The sequence below is a fragment of the Peromyscus maniculatus genome, chromosome 2 (assembly GCF_049852395.1).
Source record: "Peromyscus maniculatus bairdii isolate BWxNUB_F1_BW_parent chromosome 2, HU_Pman_BW_mat_3.1, whole genome shotgun sequence".
Lineage (NCBI taxonomy): Eukaryota > Metazoa > Chordata > Mammalia > Rodentia > Cricetidae > Peromyscus > Peromyscus maniculatus.
The window spans coordinates 5,334,547-5,354,126 of record NC_134853.1 but is presented as its reverse complement, the minus strand read 5'-3'; the positions used below and the strand labels follow the sequence as shown (position 1 = coordinate 5,354,126).

Here is a 19,580-nt window from a genome sequence, read left to right as displayed (position 1 = left end):
ACACATCGCACCATACACACACACACATATACACACACTCGCACACCACACATACATATACACACATACACACACACATACACACCACACACACACACCACATATACACACACATACACACACACCACATACACACCACACATACACACACACCACATACACACCACACATACACACACACATACATAATTCACACACACACACACATAATTCACACACACACACACACACACACACACACACACACACACACACACACACACAGAGGCTGGTCAAAACTGCAATCCTCCTTCCTCAGCCTTTGAGTACTGCATTACATGACCAGTTTCTTTTCGTTTCATATGATAGAAATACCAAGTGTTTTAACCTTTCTTTCTACAAAACTCTGTTTTCTTTAAGGCATTTTTGGGGGGCTGTTTCCTTATCATTGTGTGCTATTGGTCTGTTATGGTCTGTTACTATTCATTGTGGACTGTTTGTGTTTGTTTGTTTGTTAGTCTCCCTTCGGTATGTGTCTCCTGTGTTATGATGAAATACAGTGGGTATCGATTTCCAATACTTGCCTGGGCAACATAGTTAGACATTCAACTCAAAAGGAAAAGAGAAAGGAAGAGGAGAGGAGGGGTAAGGAGGGGAGGGAAGAGGAGAGGAGCTAAGAACATTATGATTTAGAGGTGGTATAAGATCAATATTGAACATGTACAAATTTTCTTATCATGTTTTCTTTCTTTTATAATCAAGAAATTACTTAAATCTTTGGATACTAAACAAATCAACACTATTAAATTAGATAATAAACTTATAAATATTGGTATTATGATATCATTAAGCTTTACCGCAAGAACTGTTTTAAACATTTCTGTTAGAAAATCCATGTGTGTCCATGTGTATTGTAAAAGAAATATTGCTTTTTGGAATTTTACTTTTTCTTTTAAATGTATGTTCTTAGATATCTCTCTGCTTGTCTTTCTCTCTCTGTGTATGTCTCTGTCTGTCTGTCTCTCTCTCTCTCTCTCTCTCTCTCTGTTAAAAGCTTTTATGTGGGAAAGTAATCCTTCTCTCCTTTTCAATTTCTCTTATCAAAACAGAAATGAAGTTGCTCAGAGTTTGGCCCTCTTAGGCTAGACAAATAGAGACATAGCGTCCATCTTAAACTATAAAACATGCCTTTAACTCAGCTACCAAGATACAGGACTCAGATTGTATCACAGTAAAGCATTGGAAATAATTGAGTTTTCTAAGCTAGTCTCTTAATGCCAAATCTCCCATTCGCATTGTAAGATCCACAGACCCTGTGGTCTGGTCTGTAGTTCCACACCTCAGATGCCATCTTTCCATGACGTGGACCTGCCAGTGATCATGACTATAAATAATGGAGGCAGATGACCTGACAATAAAACCCAAAGCATCTCAAAGAAAATTACACCGAGACTTTTAGCTTTAGGTACTTTCAAAAATAGTATGAATATTCATTCACATTGCTGAAAAGAATTGTTCAACTAAATTATCAGAAGAATTTGAATGTGGTAGTGGTCTTTTATAATATCAGTATGTTTTTTTTTCTTTATTGCCAGAGTTTGTTCTAAAGCAGCAAGGAAAATTGGCTTCATATGTTATAAAATTTCAGAAAGTTTTCAGTACCCAGTTTAAGAAGGCAATTAAAAGACCAACATCAAGATAACAGAGCTTGTAGAAATATTTTCTAAATATATGGAGCAAACCTAGGTGTTCCTGTAGTCTCCTTTTCTTTCTTTCTTTCTTTTTTTCCCCCACATGAATTCAATTTTACACATTAAAAGGAAAGAAGAAAAGAATTCACTTAAGAACTACATGGGTTTTCTAGCTTGCCTGTTGGTTGAAAACTTTCTCATGAGTTATTTTACTTAAGCTTTACAAAACCTTATAGAGTGTGCATTTTTATTAATCCCGTTTTTCTAACAACAAACCTGCAGGGCATTCCCGTCCTCGGTCTTACCTTCTGGTGTAACACAGTGGCCAAGTGTTCAACCAGCTGTGTGGACACAGAGCTCGCGCTCTTATGCTAACTCCGTATACACTGTGCCGTTCCCGAAAAGTTAATTCCCTAGGCTTAATGTGAGTTTTGCTTTATTGCACTAATTTCACCCTACACTAATATTTTGATACACACAGTCTCTAAATGCCAATAGTTAAAACAGCCCATTGAATTCCCTACTGGTGAGGCTTGGAAAAATCAGGCTTTAAATAAAACTTTAAGTGAAATCTAAGATTTCATTCTAACGTGGACAAAGCCACCACATCAACAGAGGCATTCAGCTAGACTTTGTAGAAAGGAGCTAAGTTAAAAAAAATAGAATAGAAATGATTAAACTTTACTGAACCCCATCAGAGCATCCTTATATCTCTCTCCCATTATACTCCTTAGTGGTTTTTTATTTAAAAACTTTACATCAATAAATGGGAGTATTTATTGTTGTTAAGGATATTTCTATTTCTGAATTCCAGAGAATATGATATTTGAAAAAGTAAGATATTCATTCCAAAAGAAATTTACTCATAAGAATATTTTAAATATTTGGGATTCCCCAAAAATATACATACAGCATATTGTTAATGGTTTCTGAAGCTGATTTTATTTTACAAGAACAACTGTTTGGGGGAGATATTTGGCATGTTTTGTGAACATTCTTTTCAGCATTCTATGTCATTTAAGGATTCTATTAGAAAATGACTAAACACGTGGTTAGGCATATTACAATATAGAAATATCTGAACAGATTCCTTTAGCTATAAAACCAGATTTGAAAAAAAATCAGAAGAATTACATGTTTTTAATAAGCTTTGATTTGACATTAAACTGCAAACAAATGCTAAATTAATTACAATTCATTTGTGTCAACTAATAATAATGTAACAAAGTTGTGATTCAGTGTGGTTTTCAAATGACTCTCATATAATACGAAAAGTTCACATTTAAATTACATGAAAACAATGACCATGGCTGAACAAATCATCTGAAATATCACATCATCATGTATGAAGTATTTGTAAAAGGAAAGTTTATTTCTAAAGCAACAAAACTCTAATAATATTTAAGAGTAGTATGGAATTTGGCTGATTTTTCTCATAAAATGAGTTAATACAGAACCAAAATTGTTCAAATATTTTTATATCTGTCAGCATAACTTGAAAGCACTATTAAATCTTGTATATTTTAACAACTACATTACTTGATCTGTGACAAATCATGAAAACATGAATTACAGTTCTAGATTTTCATTTTTTTAAATATTTAGTTACTTTTACCTGCATTGGTGTTTTGCCTGTGTGTATGTCTGTGCCAGAGTGCCAGATCCTCTGGAACTGGGGTTACAGACAGTTGTGAGCTGCCATGTGGGTTCTGGGAATTGAACTAAGGTCCTCTGGAAGAGCAGCCAGTGCTCTTAACTGCAGAGCTATCTTTCCAGCCCCAGTTAAAGATTTTCTAAATTTGCTCCTGCATCCCTTTTTTTATTCTTTCCCATGCTTTGTCTTTGCTAGTGTGGACCTCTGCATATGCACAAAATAATTTTGTTTTCCTCCTATAAATCATACATTATAGGGGAAAAATAAGTCTAGCAATCTCCTCCGCATAAACAAGTGTCAGACGTCACGGCCCCTGCTTACATCTCCACATTTCAAGTGTAAGCAGTTGTGCTCCAAGCTGGCAGATGGCAGGTATGTTTGAGGTCACCTTTGGGGTTTGGGTGCCTTTCTATCTGAGCTTTTCATTGTGCTGTGAAAACGCCAGCTTTTGCTATGAGTAGGCATTGTCCCATCGTTAAAGAAAGCACACATTTTCTTCTGCCTCCAGTTAAATGGACACAGGTTACAGAAGAGAACATTGTTTGGGAGGAGAGTTTTGTACATAAATCCATGCCTTTTTCCCCCTCAGTATTCCTGTCAGCTGTGACAGAAGAGGAATGTGTCACTTTTCCAGAGTATCTTGTTATCTCATGCCTTGCCTGCAGAGTAGGGAGGGCACATGGTGTCACCAGCATTGGAAAACTAATTGCTTGCAGCTCAGAAATTAGCAAAAGATTAAAAATAAAAATAAAAAAGCAAACATGGCAAAAGTAGCAGGAGGTAGCCTGAAAAAGGATTTGGGCTTTAGGATTGGGGCACAGGTCATGTCACCTACACCACATCACACGGTGGTGCACACGTCACAAAATGCTAGTTGAAAAGCCACAGCACACTTATGAAAAACACAAATACTGTCACTGGTAGGTGTCAAGTCGTCAGGATTTTAGTCTACGCAATCAATATGTACTAAACAAAACTACACACAAATAACTAAAAACAGTTTTCTCCAAACAATGGAATTTTCACCTGAGGTACAATGAACACTGTGAACAATTTGTCCTTGTGTTTAGAATTTGTTTGCTAACTATTAACTTTTTTCTATTGGATCAGATGTGTTTTACTATGGATTTTTTTTTACATGCAGAAATAAAGTGCAATATTTCTTGTCACGTGCCATACAAGTAATATCAGGTGGTGTGTGTGTGTGTGTATGTATGTATGTATATATATATATTTGGTGGCACCTTGTAGTATATTTATTTAAAGAGAAATCTCCACCTGCAATATATATTCACTACTATTAGCAAAAACTCTGATATCTTTGAAAAGAAACAAAAAAATAAAGACTGAAAAGAATGAAGCATGAATAAAATTTCAAACCCAAAACAAAACAAATTAATCTAGACAGTAACAAAAAGGGATGGGAGTAATGAAGACAAAGAAATAATCTTGGGTTTCAACATGATGAAGTACAATCAGAAAGAAATCCTTTTTTGAGGTTCATGCTAGAATGATGTCTCTACAGTTGCTCTCAAGCGGAAGCATTCACACTTCCAGTGCACCCGTCCAGCGGAGGGGCAGCGAGAAGGCTGATAAGATGATAGCAACTGGGTAGCCAAAGCTTGTCAGCAAGACCTGTTTCCAGATGTGACTTTAAATGAGTGCGATGACTCAGAAACCTCTATTTCCTGATCTCGGGCTGTAAGGATTGACAACTGAATCTCCTCATTTACTGTATATAACTTTTCTATTAAGGTTCTTATGAATTCAAAAAGTTGCGTGGAATGCAATCTACCGTGGTAGGGAAGGTATTCTTATTGAGTAAAATCTGATTCATGAGCTGGATTCAAACCTGATGAGCAAAATCCTGGGTGTGGGGAATGCTACAGTCTTGTTTAAAGGTGAACCCTTGGCGATTCACAAGCAAACCAAACCTTGAAAATAGGCACCTGTGCTGGGCGGTGGTGGCACAGGCCTTTAATCCCAGCACTCAGGAGGCAGAGCCAGGTGATCTCTGTGAGTTCAAGGCAGCCTGGTCTACAGAGCAAGATCCAGGACAGGCACCAAAACTACACAGAGAAACCCTATCTTGAAAAACAAACAAAAAAGAAAGAAAGAAGGAAGGAAGGAAGGAAGGAAGGAAGGAAGGAAGGAAGGAAGGAAGGAAGGAAGGAAGGAAGAAAGAAAGAAAGAAAGGAAGGAAGAAAGAAAGAAAGAAAAAGAAAATAGGCACCCCCAATCCAGACTCGTATATTTGTTCAAATATGAAGTATTACAAGCATTCAACTCACTCTGTAAGTGATAGAGACACCCTAAAGAACTAAACCTGTTAAAACTGGATGAATGGCTTTAGAGACAGAACATGACCAGATGGATTTCCCACAATATCCACCCTTATCTCTAAACTCAAGATCAAATAGCTTTTTAAAGTTAAATATAAGATGTGATGTTCCTCATATTGTGAGTTATTCTCACCCAGCAGCTGCACAGTTTGCCATATGAAAGCATTGTTGGAATATATGTTCTAAAATGGCCTTATAACTAAAAGAGTTAAGCATGGGATTCAAGTCCTTGGACCACACAGTGACTGCTTACATGGCATTTGCATGGACAATGATGACATGGAAGCCATTCGAAGAAGTTCCAGTTCAGAAGCACAGATGCCAGCATGGGAGCAGAGGCATTAGGAGCTTCTATTTGGCATGTGACAGATATCTTACACAACTTCAGGATGTCTTAGGTCTCCAGTTGCACTGATTGAGTTAGTGAACTTGTAAAAATCTATCTGCAGGTTCTCTATAAGGTTTGGTTAATTGCAGAATAATTAATGGAATTTTTTAGACTATCATATAGGTGAAGATAAAACCTACTTGGTTTAAGAAAGTTTTATTAAACATTTAACTTCTGAGTGTTTTAAAGTTTTATATCTTAAAATACTTGCTATTTGGATATTTTATCTATAATGGTCACTAATTTACATTAGTTTGCTTTTGGATACTATATTGAATGAACTAATATTTTAAGTAATCTTCTAGGTAATATTGAAACACCCAGTGGTTTAATGTTTGAAAGTCCTCAGAATTTTTATAAAGAATCATTTTCATGAAAATACTGGTTTATTTTAAAGTGACAAGTTAGCTGCTGTTCTGATGTGTCAAATAATCAGTTCTATACGGGAACAAAATCGGAGAGGCTTGTGTTGATGGTCCCTTACGTTTCTGACTAGTTTGCAGATATTAAGTCATTAAAATACAGGTTTGTAGGTAAGGAATTTATAAGACATTTGGGGGGGGGGGGCTGGAGAGATGGCTCAGAGGTTAAGAGCACTGGCTGTTCTTCCAGAGGTCATGAGTTCAATTCCCAGCAACCACATGGTGGCTCACAACCATCCATAATGAGATCTGGTGCCCTCTTCTGACCTGCAGGTGTATATGCAGACAGAACACTATACATAATAAATAAATCTTAAAAAAAAAAAAAAAGACATTTAGGATCTCTTTCTTCTAATTCTCACACCACAGTGACAGCATCCATTTCTCATCAGATGCAATACCCATTCTTACTTTGTAAACATAGGACATTTCTGATGGAAAAAAGCCTCCAATTTAACCAAACACATGACAGTGGATGTTTATCTTTCCAAAAGCTTATCAAAAAATGCAAAAGCATAAGCTGAAAGAGCATTGCACCTTAATGAGTCCCTCCAGTAAATTCATTTTATTTTTTACTAATAAGTTAATTTATTTGGTAAGATATTGGGTCCCTAGAAACTGCATTCAGCAAGGAATGCCGTGTTAGTTATACTTGATTATTTATCTTAAAACAAGTAAAATATGCTTATGACAACCTTGTTTATTTAAGACAATGTAGAATTGGATTTAATTTTAAATTTGTATAATCTTCAGCTAAGGCTGGAAAATATAACTAAGTGTGATTAATGGCTTTAGCATCTCTAGAATATGATTTTTAGATAGCTCCTTCAGCACAAAAAATTAGAAAGCCTAAAATACATTATAAGTAATAGTCCAAACTAAAGTGTGTAAAAAAGTGGTTGCGCCTTTTAATTCTCGGTTTGTTTTGTTTTTAATGGGTACAAAATCAGTACAAACTATGTAGAAAACATTCAAACAAACGTTACTGTTACAGTTATAACATGATGATAAAGATATGTAATGCAGGGGGAATGGGCTAATGTTCACACAGCTAAATGTCCTTCAACAGTTCCTTAAGTTCCCCTTGAGGATGAAAGAAGACAATCCACAGAAGCTCTGGGAAACGTATCTGGTCTCCCATCATTTTTGAGAAACTCTCGATTTTACCATATGTTTAGGAAATGTGATGTATTCAAAAAGAGTTTCTATTGACTTTGATTATTATGTGCCAATATAACCACCAAAAATAATTGAGAATCTCTTACATTTGTGATTGAAAACTTTATCATTTGAGGTAAGTTGGAAGGTATTTTTAATCGACATTTTGTATATCTAGAACCACTTTCAGAAATAGTTAAAATTGGTGTCTCTTTAAAACTCCAAGTTCAGATACTTCATTCTCTAATAGATAATATTTACTTCATAAGGATTCATTTCTACTCTATAAAATTATAAGTAGGGTTTAAAGTAGTCTCATAGAAAATTAACATAAAAATTGATCCTAACATATTTTCACATGCCGAATATATTTACAAAATAAATTCACAGACATACAATTAAGCAACTGTGAATATGTAATCAGCATATATTAACAACACTACATTTCAATAAAGACAACAAGAATTAGTTTTATTTATATCTACTACTTTCACTAAAAGATTTCCTCCTTAAGCCAACCAATTTTATTGATGGATAATTCATTTTTTATATTAATATTGGCTAAAAACCATATATTTTACTTATCAATTCACAATTACAGATAACTTCCCATGCATGATAGATACATTTTCAGCTAATTTTATCATAGCATAGATAATGATAAATTAAACCCTTAAAAGCATATTACAGTAAACTCATTCTATCACACATTTTAGATTCCCACAAGACATTTTAAACACAGTATCTGTTACACCTTAACAATGATTATATGCATTAAGTCTTGATTTCACATGAATTTTCAAGGCATTAACATTGTGTTTTCTTCAGATGTATACAATCACATTTTTCTCTGGAATCATTTCCCAAACCAGAGAAATTGCACATGGCAGTATTGAAGGCTAGTGCTGTGTGCTTGAACATTGCATTCTGTCACAAGGAGCTCACATATTTAGAGATCAGTGTCACCATCAGCCACCAGGCCTGAGCTGTGTGAGATCACACAGTGAAAGCTTCCACTATTCTTTACCATTAAACCTGGTCAGAACGCAAGCTAAATATCTAAAGTGAGAAGATGAATTAATGACAGCCAGTTTTTAAAGGCTTAATACGAGGGAGACTCCCCAATCCAACCCTCTGGTCTTCAGCTTAGAAAGCTAGAAATTTCTGAAGAGAACAGGGGAGTTCTAGAGACAATGGGCATGAAGCAGACACATGAGCCTTGGAAGAGTCCCTTGATCATCTCTTTCACCATCACTGACCAGCAGGGGAGCCATTTACAGGCACAGTCACCAAAGACAAAATACCTATGTGAACCAGCCCCCAGGGGGCTCCGGCTCCACTTCTCAAGTTTACACCTCCTTGTCCCCAGGACTCAGCAGAGGAACCAGCTTTTTAAAAACAAGCTTGCCAGGATCCCTGCCCCCACTTCTGCACTGGGAGTCACCACTATGCACAACTGTGACAACACGGGCAAAGAACAAGGCGGACATGATGAGTTTACATTTTTCAACTGACTGCAAAATTCCTACAAACAGAAAAGATTTTGTTTTATGACCTTAGATCAAAGTCCTGTGTAGTGAGTGGAAGATGGATGAAAGTGCCATGGTAACATCTAGAAGCTCTTCCACGTTCATGATTTGTAAGTGGGGAAATAAGACTTGATTGCTTAAACGAAAACAAAGCCCAATGTCATCTAATGAAAAGGGTCATAGTTTCCTTAATTTTAGATTCAAGGTAGCTAGCAGGCTGTTAGAAAAGATCTTCAACCCTGCCATCATCTACTGAACAACACCTTTGCAGCTGTTTGCATGGAGACCTACAATTTATTATAGAAAATAATTTACTGCCATCAATACTTAATTCCTAGAAATATGGTCTAAAAATTCAAATAACGTACCTTTTCTGTGCACACATATTCTGTATGTAATCACATTATTCTCCTTTCAGTTTAAATATAATGGTATGTTGTTATGGAAGCATATACAAATTGCTTTAATTAATTCTGTATAATAGAATAGCTAGTACCAATCAATTAAAAACACACCATTTTTACATTTGAATTACTTGCAAAGCAAACTTCATGTTCTTCTTTTGTAAAAATTATTTTCCAGCCAGGCATGGTGGCTCATGCCTTTAATTCCAGCACTCTGGAGGCAGAGGCAGGTAGATCTTTAAGTTCCAGGCCAGCCTGGTCCACAGAGATAGTTCCAAGACAGCCAGGACTACACAGAGAAACCTTGCCTCAAAAAAAAAAAAAAAAAGATTTTTCAAAATGAGTTTCAATTAAGAATTTATATATGTAAACTTCTATTGGAATAGGATCACATACTTGAATCACAAAAAAAACTATATAAAGAAAACAATATCTACAACATGAATGAGGTTTTGGGAAGGTGATGAGTCTCAGAAGATTTTGAAATCTATGCAAAGCTTCCTATCATGTATGAAAAGCATCAAACACTACTTTACTATTGACATCTTTCAGTTTTATGACATTTCCCTAAAGCAACCTTATATTCACAGGGGCTTGTTAGGAAGAGGGTGTATTTTATAGAGAATAGGTGTAATCAAGAAAAATAAAACAGACAGATTTGCATTTTATCACAACTGCACACAGAATAAAGCTTAGTGAAGTTGGAGTATAGAGTGCTGCATACACAACGCACATAGTACAGTCTAGGGAGTGTTTCACATGCTTCCACGGGTTCAGCTTAGTTCTTACATGCAACTTCATAAAGGTCCAAGGGAAGGAAAGGGGATGTTAAAGGGCTCCCTTTGCCTTAGACAAAACTATCGAGAATGTTTAAAACCCTCGGTTCCTGCACACTTTTACAATGCCAGAAAAGAGGAGAAAGAGAAATTATTAATTTGTAAAATTACCCAGCAACTCCATTGCATCGTCTTCATTGTCGATGTCTTCCTCTATTACAGATGGTGTGGGGCTGTGGATGGACTCGAAGGAATCCTGGGAAAGCATCGCAGCCAGAAGTTTCTTATGCTGCTGCTGCTGCTGTTTTAATCCTTTAGTCTTGGGCTCCATCTTTAAGCTGAAGAAATAATTGACACGTTACCTGTGGTCTGTAATGAAAATCTACTAACCTAACACATTCTTCTTCCACTACTGTGTCACATAAACACATTGCACATTACTTGTTTTCCCCCAGGATAATGGAAATAGCATGTTTCTGAGACATCCTTTGTACTTAATTCTTCTCCCAGTGTGGAGGATGCAAACTCTTGCCCCTACAACAGGAAGTACTTTTTCTGATTGCTGCCATGTGCCTCAGACTCATATTTAATAGCTTTTCTGATCCAGTAGGAGCTAGAAAGTCTAAATTATTCCCTGATTTCTACAACAAGTGTATGTCAAGTCGGACACAAGTGTTGGAGTATTGATGGCATTTTTGTTTTATTCATTATTATCAAAACTAGTGAGGATAACCTACCACTTCCACTCATATTTTCTGTTTTTTCTTTCCTCCCTCCTGATGTTCTATGACTCTCTCTTGTCACTTCCTCTGTGTGAAGAACATCATTCACTCTTACCTTACGGCAACTTCTGTTGGACACAGTTTCACTAGCTGTATGGCCAACAGTCATTTACTTTTGATGCTTCCCTTTGCTCTTATTTTTCTTTAGATGAAAAATCCTTTGCCATTCTAATGATTGTTCCCCTAATGGCTGTTTGATACTTATCTCTTCCTGCCTTTCAGATTTCTTCTTTCAGAGCCGACGAGATGCCTCACCAGTTAAGAATACTTGCAGCTCTTACAGAGGAGCAGGGTTCAGTTCCCAGCCTCTACATGACAGCTCAGAAGTTCCAGCACCTTCTTCTGGCCTCTGTGGGCACTAGGCACACATGTGGTGCACATATATATATATATGGGCAAACACTCACACGCATAAAATGAAAATAACAATTTTCATTGAGAAAGATTCCTTCCTTGATGCTTGTTTCTAGATGTTTACCTACGACGTGCCTTTGTGTAAAATGCCTGGGGGTTATCCCACCTGGCTTTCCTCAGTTTCTAGCTGTTCAGTAAGTTTTCAGCTGTCACTCTTATTACCCTTTCTTCTTGGAACTGGATAAGAATTTCAGATCTTTTCTTATTTACCCACAGGTCACTGAAGCTGTATCATATGTATGTGTGTGTGCCTGAATGCATGTCTGTGCAACACATAGATGTAGGTACACACAGAAGCCAGAAGAGGGCATTGGTTCCCCTGAAACTTGAGGCACAGGTGGCTGTGAGCAGCCTGATGTGAGAACTGAGCCCAGGTCCCCTGTAAGAGCAGCAAATGCTCTTAACCTCGGAGCAGCGTCTCCCAACCCTGTATCATATTTTTTTTTTAATCTATTTCCTCTCGCTTGTTCAGAACAGTCCAATTCAATAGATCTGCTACCATAGTCTGTAATTCTATCATCTGTCATCTCGGCCCTGCCACAGGTTTTACTATTTTATTTCAGTGAATTCTTCTGTCAGTACTATAATTTTCATGACGTTGCTATAATCTGTTTATTACTATTATTTTCTATGTACTTATTACCAAAGAATTTGCAATTACTTATGAAATCATTTTTATGGTGATTGCTTTAATTTCTTCCCAGTTAATTCTACCACCTGTGTTACCGCAGGCAAGTATCCATCGACTTTCAATATTCAGGCTGTGGTTATTATGGTTTGGAGTATGAATGGTATTTTATAACATGTGTCCTGTGTGACTGGACTATTAGTTAGGACACTGTGCCCTATGCAGTTCTTGTACTTTATAGGGCAGTCCCTTGTGTTACTGAACTTGTTTGAAGTCCAATAACAATTTAAGTGACAGACCCGTTGCTCTGCGGTTCTATCTAGTGTTGGTTGTAACTCCTGCTGGTTCCTCCTGGTGTCTGATGAAGATATACTCAGGCTGATGAACTGATGCCTCTAGGTAAATGAACAGTGTCAGACTGTGGGGACACAAAGGATTTCCTCTGCTCAAGCTATGCTGTCGGAGATCCCTCTCAATGATATCTGAAATAACGTCATGCATGTATGCAGATGAGAAAGGTCTGGAAAGGGAATTATGAAATGAACAAAAGAAGTTAATATTGTGTGGTGATATTGTGTTCTCCAAAATATTGTGCACCCTAATAAACTTATCTGGGGTCAGAGAACAGAACAGCCATAAGATTAAACATAGAGGTTAGACAGTGGTAGCACACGCCTTTAATCCCAGCATTCCAAAGGCTGTGAGTTCAAGGCCACACTGGAAACAGCCAGGCATGGTAACAAAAGCCTTTAATCCCAGGAAGTGATGGCAGGAAGCAGAAAGGTATTCAAGGTGTGAGGACCAGGAACTAGAGCCTGGTTAAGTTGTTAAGCGTTTGAGCAGCAGTTCAGCTGAGAGGCATCTAGTCTGAGGAAACAGGATCAGCTGAGGAATTGGCGAGGTGAGAAAGTTGTGGCTTGTTCTGCTTCTCTGATCTTCCAGCTTTAACCCAATACCTGGCTCCGGGTTTGATTTTATTAATAAGACCTTTTAAGATTCCTGCTACATCGTTGTGCTAGGTTAGTGAGATTGAGAATCTATGACCAAGTGGGGGACTTGAGGTAGTTCACTCCCCTACCACAGAAGAAAGCAGAAGACTTGGACACAGAAAAACCAGGAATCAAGAACTGCAATTTCTTTTTTTCCATTAAATAAGGTGCAGCTTCATCGATTCAGAAAAAGAAAGGGGGGGGGGGGGAAGACAAGGGTTAGGTAATTGGGGAGAGAGGAAGTGGTATAATGCTGTGATTAAGGAGAACAGATGTACGAACAGAGCAGGTGTAAGTGGAGCTGCATTGGCAGGACTAGCATATTTGGGGTTTGAGCACTCATGGTCCAGAGGCCCTGGCCAGTGTGGCAAGTGTTCTCCAACCTCTGCTGATCCCATCTCAGAACAGAAAGGAGCTGCGTGTCCACAAGGCAGAATGTTGTCAAGAATGGAGGGTTTGTATGATCGAGAATTGTTGAGACCAAGGTTGGAAAAAGCACAGGGACAAATAATCAAACGAATGGAAACACATGAACTATGAACCAAAGGCTGAGGGGCCACCAAATGGATCAGGCCCTCTGAATGGGTGAGACAGTTGATTGGCTTGATCTGTTTGGGAGGCATCCAGGCAGTGGGACCGGGTCCTGTGCTCAGTGCATGAGTTGGCTGTTTGAAACCTGGGGCTTATGCAGGGACGCTTGGGTTGGCCTGAGAGGAGGGGACTGGGCCTGCCTGGACTGAGTCTACCAGGTTGATCTCAGTCCTCAGGGGAGTCTTTGCCATGGAGGAGATGGGAATGGGGGGTGGGCTGGGGGGAAGGCAGGGGGAGGAGGGAGAACAAGGGAATCCGTGGCTGATATGTAAAATTAAATTAAATTATAAAATAAAAAAATAAATAAATTTATTTTAAAAAAAGAATGGAAGAGTTCTCTCTCTCTCTGTCTCTCTGTCTCTGTCTCTGTCTCTGTCTCTCTCTCTCTCTCTCTCTCTCTCTCTCTGTCTTTCTCTCTGTCTTTCTCTCTCTCTCCAGATCAGGATAAAGCTCTCAGCTACTGCTCCCACATCTTGCCTGTCTGCTTCCTTCTATACTGGTCATGAACTAACCCTCTAAAACTGTAAGCAAGCCCCAGAGGACTGTTCTCAGTCATGGGCTGTAACCAAGCTAGATAAAGAGAAGAATGAGGAACGGGGTGAATGAGAAGCAAATGGTGCATTTTGGGTTCCAGTTTCAGTTGGGTACCAGAGAGAATGAAATAGAAGGCCAGGAGATGATGAGGGGAGGTTGAAGAACCTGAAGTAATATTAAGATTCCAGATGATGATGACAAGATCTAAGAAATTATGGAGGGAGTGAATGGGTGAAAGGGAAAAATTCAAAAATAGTGAGAAAAGAAAGGAAATGGGAGGCTAGGTTTGGAGTGGAACTCCTTCTGCTGCCTGTTCATCAAGTCAGGCAGAGGGCGGAAAACGATGTGCTCAGGGGAAGAATGTCATGAGGGTTGCCTAAATTACTGCTATGTTGGGTAGATGTAAAAAGTATGAAGAGTGTGGTTTGTGGGATTCCTAAGTCATGTTTGGAAGAAAAATGTGCTACAGAAAAAGAAAAGAGGATTGTTTTAGGGAGAAGGCAATGGGCAAGGATTAGAGGCCGAGATTACACCTCCTTTTCCTCCAGCACCATAGGCTAAGAACGAAGGGGGTGGAAAGAATGTCATGCTGCAGGCAGCCAGGAAGTGCAGAGTGGTGGGTGGGATGAGAAGAAAGGATGGGTGGGTCTTCCTAAGAACACTGAAGGTTCCACACATTCACCCCCTTCCTAAGAACACTAGAGGTTCCACACATTCACCCCCTTCCTAAGAACACTGGAGGTTCCACACATTCACCCCTTTCCTAAGAACACTAAAGGTTCCACACATTCACCCCCTTCCTAAGAACACTGGAGGCTCCACACATTCACCCCCTTCCTAAGAACACTGGAGGTTCCACACATTCACCCCCTTCCTAAGAACACTGGAGGTTCCGCATGCATTCACCCCAGTCTCTCTCCCTCTTTTTTTTTTTTTTTTTCTGAAGCTAAAAAATGTGGGGCTTGTGAGGTTTTTAGAATTCTTTTCCAAAGAATAGATGAGCAGCAAAACATTGAAGAGGACATTTGGTTAAAGAATGGCTGGCACAGCCACTTACTTCCCAGTTCCAGTCTGGGACCAAGGTAAACCTCTGTGGGATTTGGTTACTTCTTTTACCCACTGTTCCATCATGCCTACCCCAAATTTTTATCTTCAAATGCCTTCAGTTGTGAACTTTGGTGTTACCTCTGACATGTGCTTTATGGATTTTTTTTTCATGTCCAGAAAAGCCCACACCTGACCATCTTTGTTTTTGAAGTTTGTGTATGAAAGAGTTACCCCTTACTCTTTATCTTATCATATTCTTTATCTTATATTCTTTATCTTATCATATCTTACTCTTTATCCTGATTTACTTTCCATAGCACCACGCAGTATGCAGTATGACTTGAATTTATGGTGCTTTTATATATATATATATATATATATATATATATATATATATATATGTATGTATATGTATACAGCTGTTGACTTCCTTCCTCCCTCCCTCCCTCCCTTACTTTCTTTCTTTCTTATGTATACAGTGTTCTGCCTGCACATATGCCTTGGCCAGAAGAGGGCACCAGATCACATTACAGATGGTTGTGAGCCATCATGTGGTTGCTGGGAATTGAACTCATGACCTCTGGAAGAACAGCCAGTGCTCTTAACCTCTGAGCCATCTCTCCAGCCCCTAGCTGTTGACTTTCTATGGAAGGCAAAAATTCCAGGCTTTGTGCACTGAACATCAAAATCAATCTGAGCTTTAAGAAAGGAAAACTTAATAGAAAGATCATTTAGCTTTAATATTTAAAGTTTAATTCCAAGTTGTGGGTTTTCTATTACTTTTATTGAATATTTACATTATAATAACAATTCTCATTTAATGAAGCTAGTTTACTGGAACTACAATATTTATTGAGTTTATCCTTGTTTTAATTAGATGGTTCAGCTTTAAAGGAACTGATTGTTTTCAAGGCTTGATGAGCCTGTTTACTAATTCCCTGTTAAGATCTATCAACTCATTTTAAGAAAGTAGTCAGACAACTATTGCAGATTCTAATTAGGATGACTTAAAATGAGATTATATAGGCTTATTAAACTCAATTTTTGTTTATACTTACATGACAAATGTGTGATTATAATAACGCTAAGAGTCATTTTGATTTGCATTTCCCTGATGGCTAAGGATGTTGAACATCTCCTTAAGTGTTTCTCTGCTACTCAAGATTCTTCTGCTGAAAATTCTCTGTTTAGGTCTGTATACCATTTTTTAATTGGATTATTTGGGTTTTTATGTCTAGTTTTTTGAGTTCTTTATATAGTTTAGAGATCAGTTCTCTGTCAGATATGGAGTTAGTGAAGATTTTTCCCATTCTGAAGGCTGCCATTTTGTCCTATTGACAGTGTCCTTGGCCTTACAGAATTCCGGAGGTCCCACTTATTAACTGTCGATCTTAGTGTCTGTGCCAATGGTGTTCTGTTCAGGAAGTTGTCTCCTATGTCAATGTGTTCAAGGCTATTCCCTACTTTCTCTTCTATCATGTTCAATGTTACTAGATTAATGTTGTGGCCTTTGCTCCACTTGGACTTGAGTTTTGTACAGGATGATAGATATGGATCTATTTGCATTCTTCTATCTGCCAACATCCAGTTATTCCAGCAACATTTGTTGAAGTTTTTTTTTTTTTTATCCATTGTATAATTTTTGGCTTCTTTGTCAAAAATTGAGTGTCCATAGGTTTATGGGTTTGTGTCTGGGTCTTCAGTTCAATTCCATTGATCTGCCTTTCTGTTTGTATGTCAATACTGTTCTGTGAGATTCCATTTTACACCTGTCAGAATGGCTAAGATCAAAAACACAAATGACAGTTTATGCTAGAGAGAATGTGGAGCAAGAGGAACACTCCTCCATTGCTGCTGGAAGTGCAAACTTGTGCAGCTACTTTGGAAATCAATATGGTGGTTTCTCAGAAAACTGGGAATTAATCTACCTCAAGATCCAGATATACTACTCTTGGGCATATACCCAAAGGATGCTCAATCACACCACAAGGACACTTGCTTAACTATGCTCAGAGTAGCTTTATTTGTAATAGCCCAAACCTGGAAATAATGTAGAGGCTCCTTGACCAAAGAATGGGTAAAGAAAATGAAGTACATTTACACAATGGAGTTTTACTCAGCTGCCAAAGACAATGATATCAAGACATTTTAAGGCAAATGGATGAAACTAGAAAAAGAAATCACCTTTAGTGAGGTAACCCAGACCCAGAAAGATAAATATAGTATATACTCACTTATAAGTAGGTATTAGCTATAGAGAATAACCATGTTACAATCCACAGACTCAGAGAGATTAGGGAAAAAGGAGAGCCCAAGGTAGGATGCATGGAACTCCCTGGGAAGGAGAAATAGAAGAAATCTGCTGGGTGGACTTGGGGTGGATAGAGATGGGAACTTGAGGGATCAGGTTGGGAGTGGATGGAAGGGGAGAGTACTGAAATAGATTACTGGAAGGTGGGGCATTTGGGGGTCAGGAAGAAACCTGATGCAAGGGAAATTCCCAATAATCTACAAGGATGACCCCAGCTAAGACTCCTAGCAATAGTAGATATGTAGCCTGAACTGGTCATCTCCTATAATCAGATTGGTGACTACCCCAATTATAATGAGAAAACCTTCACTAGTAAGTGGTGGAAACTGGTGCAGAAACCCACAACCAAACATTTGGCTGAGCTCAGGGAAACCTGCTGAAGAGAGGAAGGAAGAATTATAGGAGCCAGAAGAGTCGAGGACATCACAACAAAACCCACAGAAACAACTAACCCAGCTAATAGGAACTGACAGCCTGGGAGCCTGCATGGGACCAACCTAGGCACTGTGCATACATGTGATAGATGTGTAGCTTGACCTTCTTGTGAGACTCCTAACAATAGGGGCAAGGGCTATCCCTAACACTTTGGCTGGTTTTCGGGAACCTATTCTTCATACTGGATTGCCTTGCCCAGCCTGAACAAGAGGTGGGTGCTTAGTCTAAGGCAACTTGATATACCATGCTTTGTTGATATCCATGGGAGGCCTACCCCTTTTTGAACAGAAACAGAGGAGGAATGGATGGGGATGGGGGGGGGTAGTGGAGGGAATGTGATGAGAGGAGACTGTAGACAAAAATAAATAAATAAATAAATAAATAAATAAATAAATAAATAAATAAATAAATAAATATAAATAAAACTCTAAATGTTCACTGGGTACATATGCTTTCCCAATAACTAGCTAGGCAAGTTATAGAATTAGCAAGCTATAAACAATCATGAGAAGTCTTTACTCATTCCCTAACATCTCCTGCCCCAGAACAGCTCTCTCCCACCCTTCTGTCCTTATTTGGATGCTTTCATATCTTTCTTGAGCTCTCTTAATTTTTAATTTAAGAATTCAATAAAGAAGAGTCAGGAAAATATCTTCCATCATAACCATACATCATTTTGAATGTAATATTACAAGATCCACATATGTCTTGAGACTCACCCGAGGACCATCAAGGGCCATGATCTTAACGCTGGTGTCTCAATGCTACTCTATTAGTTTATCTGTCTGTCCTTACAACTACCTTAACTGTAACCAGAATTTAATACTTTAGTTGTCAGCCCTACATGACATAAGCTGTTGACTTTTTTACATAATGTATTGGAGGTGCATAAAGAAAAAAGTTAAGCTAAGGAATGTTGTTTCTAATAAAAGCTCTAAGAAAATATTTTAGGTAAGTTTCTATCCATAAGACTTCCAAGGTTTGGTTTGCCATTAATTGAATTCTCTAGTCTAGTGGTGAGGTCTAGTTTGTTATGTATCTGTTGTTCAGCATAAAAACAAAAGTTGTCTATATGCTAGATATTGCAATAACAGCCACTCAGACAAGACTTCTTTTTTCTTTTCTTCTCTATAGGAAAGGCCACGTTAGAGCAATGGACCAAAAATAAAAACAGACTGTCGACAATGTTTCTTGTGAATAAGCTCTGCTTAGCATGGGCCTAGTGATAGCCCACACCTCCTACACTCATGTAACAGATATTTATCGAAAATAGCTATGTGCCAGCCTTGGTGAGAAAAGAAAAATGAATGGAATAAAGCTTGAAAATCAAATTTTCTTTGAGCAGTTTGGAATATCATTATGCTTTAAATCTCAACATGCAAGATTGATGTTATAGCATATGTTTTACAATTTAATGACAGTGGCTAATTCTACAATTATACACTAGAACCTTTAAAACTTTATCTCCAGTGTTTCTTATTCATTCAGATGCTGTTTGAGCCCCAG

The 19,580-nt window shown here is 38.1% G+C and overlaps 1 protein-coding gene across 10 annotated transcripts in view; it reads right to left on the bottom strand.

Annotated features, from left to right (window-relative positions):
* The window catches only part of C2H8orf34 (chromosome 2 C8orf34 homolog), a 385,259-nt gene that overhangs the window by 208,130 nt on the left and 157,549 nt on the right, over positions 1–19,580 (bottom strand). For all 10 annotated transcript variants that reach the window (XM_015993542.3, XM_006974691.4, XM_006974693.4 and 7 more), the window contains one exon: positions 10,515–10,681. In XM_015993542.3, coding sequence (XP_015849028.2) covers positions 10,515–10,681 — 167 coding nt within the window. The remainder of the gene's footprint in view (positions 1–10,514; positions 10,682–19,580) is intronic.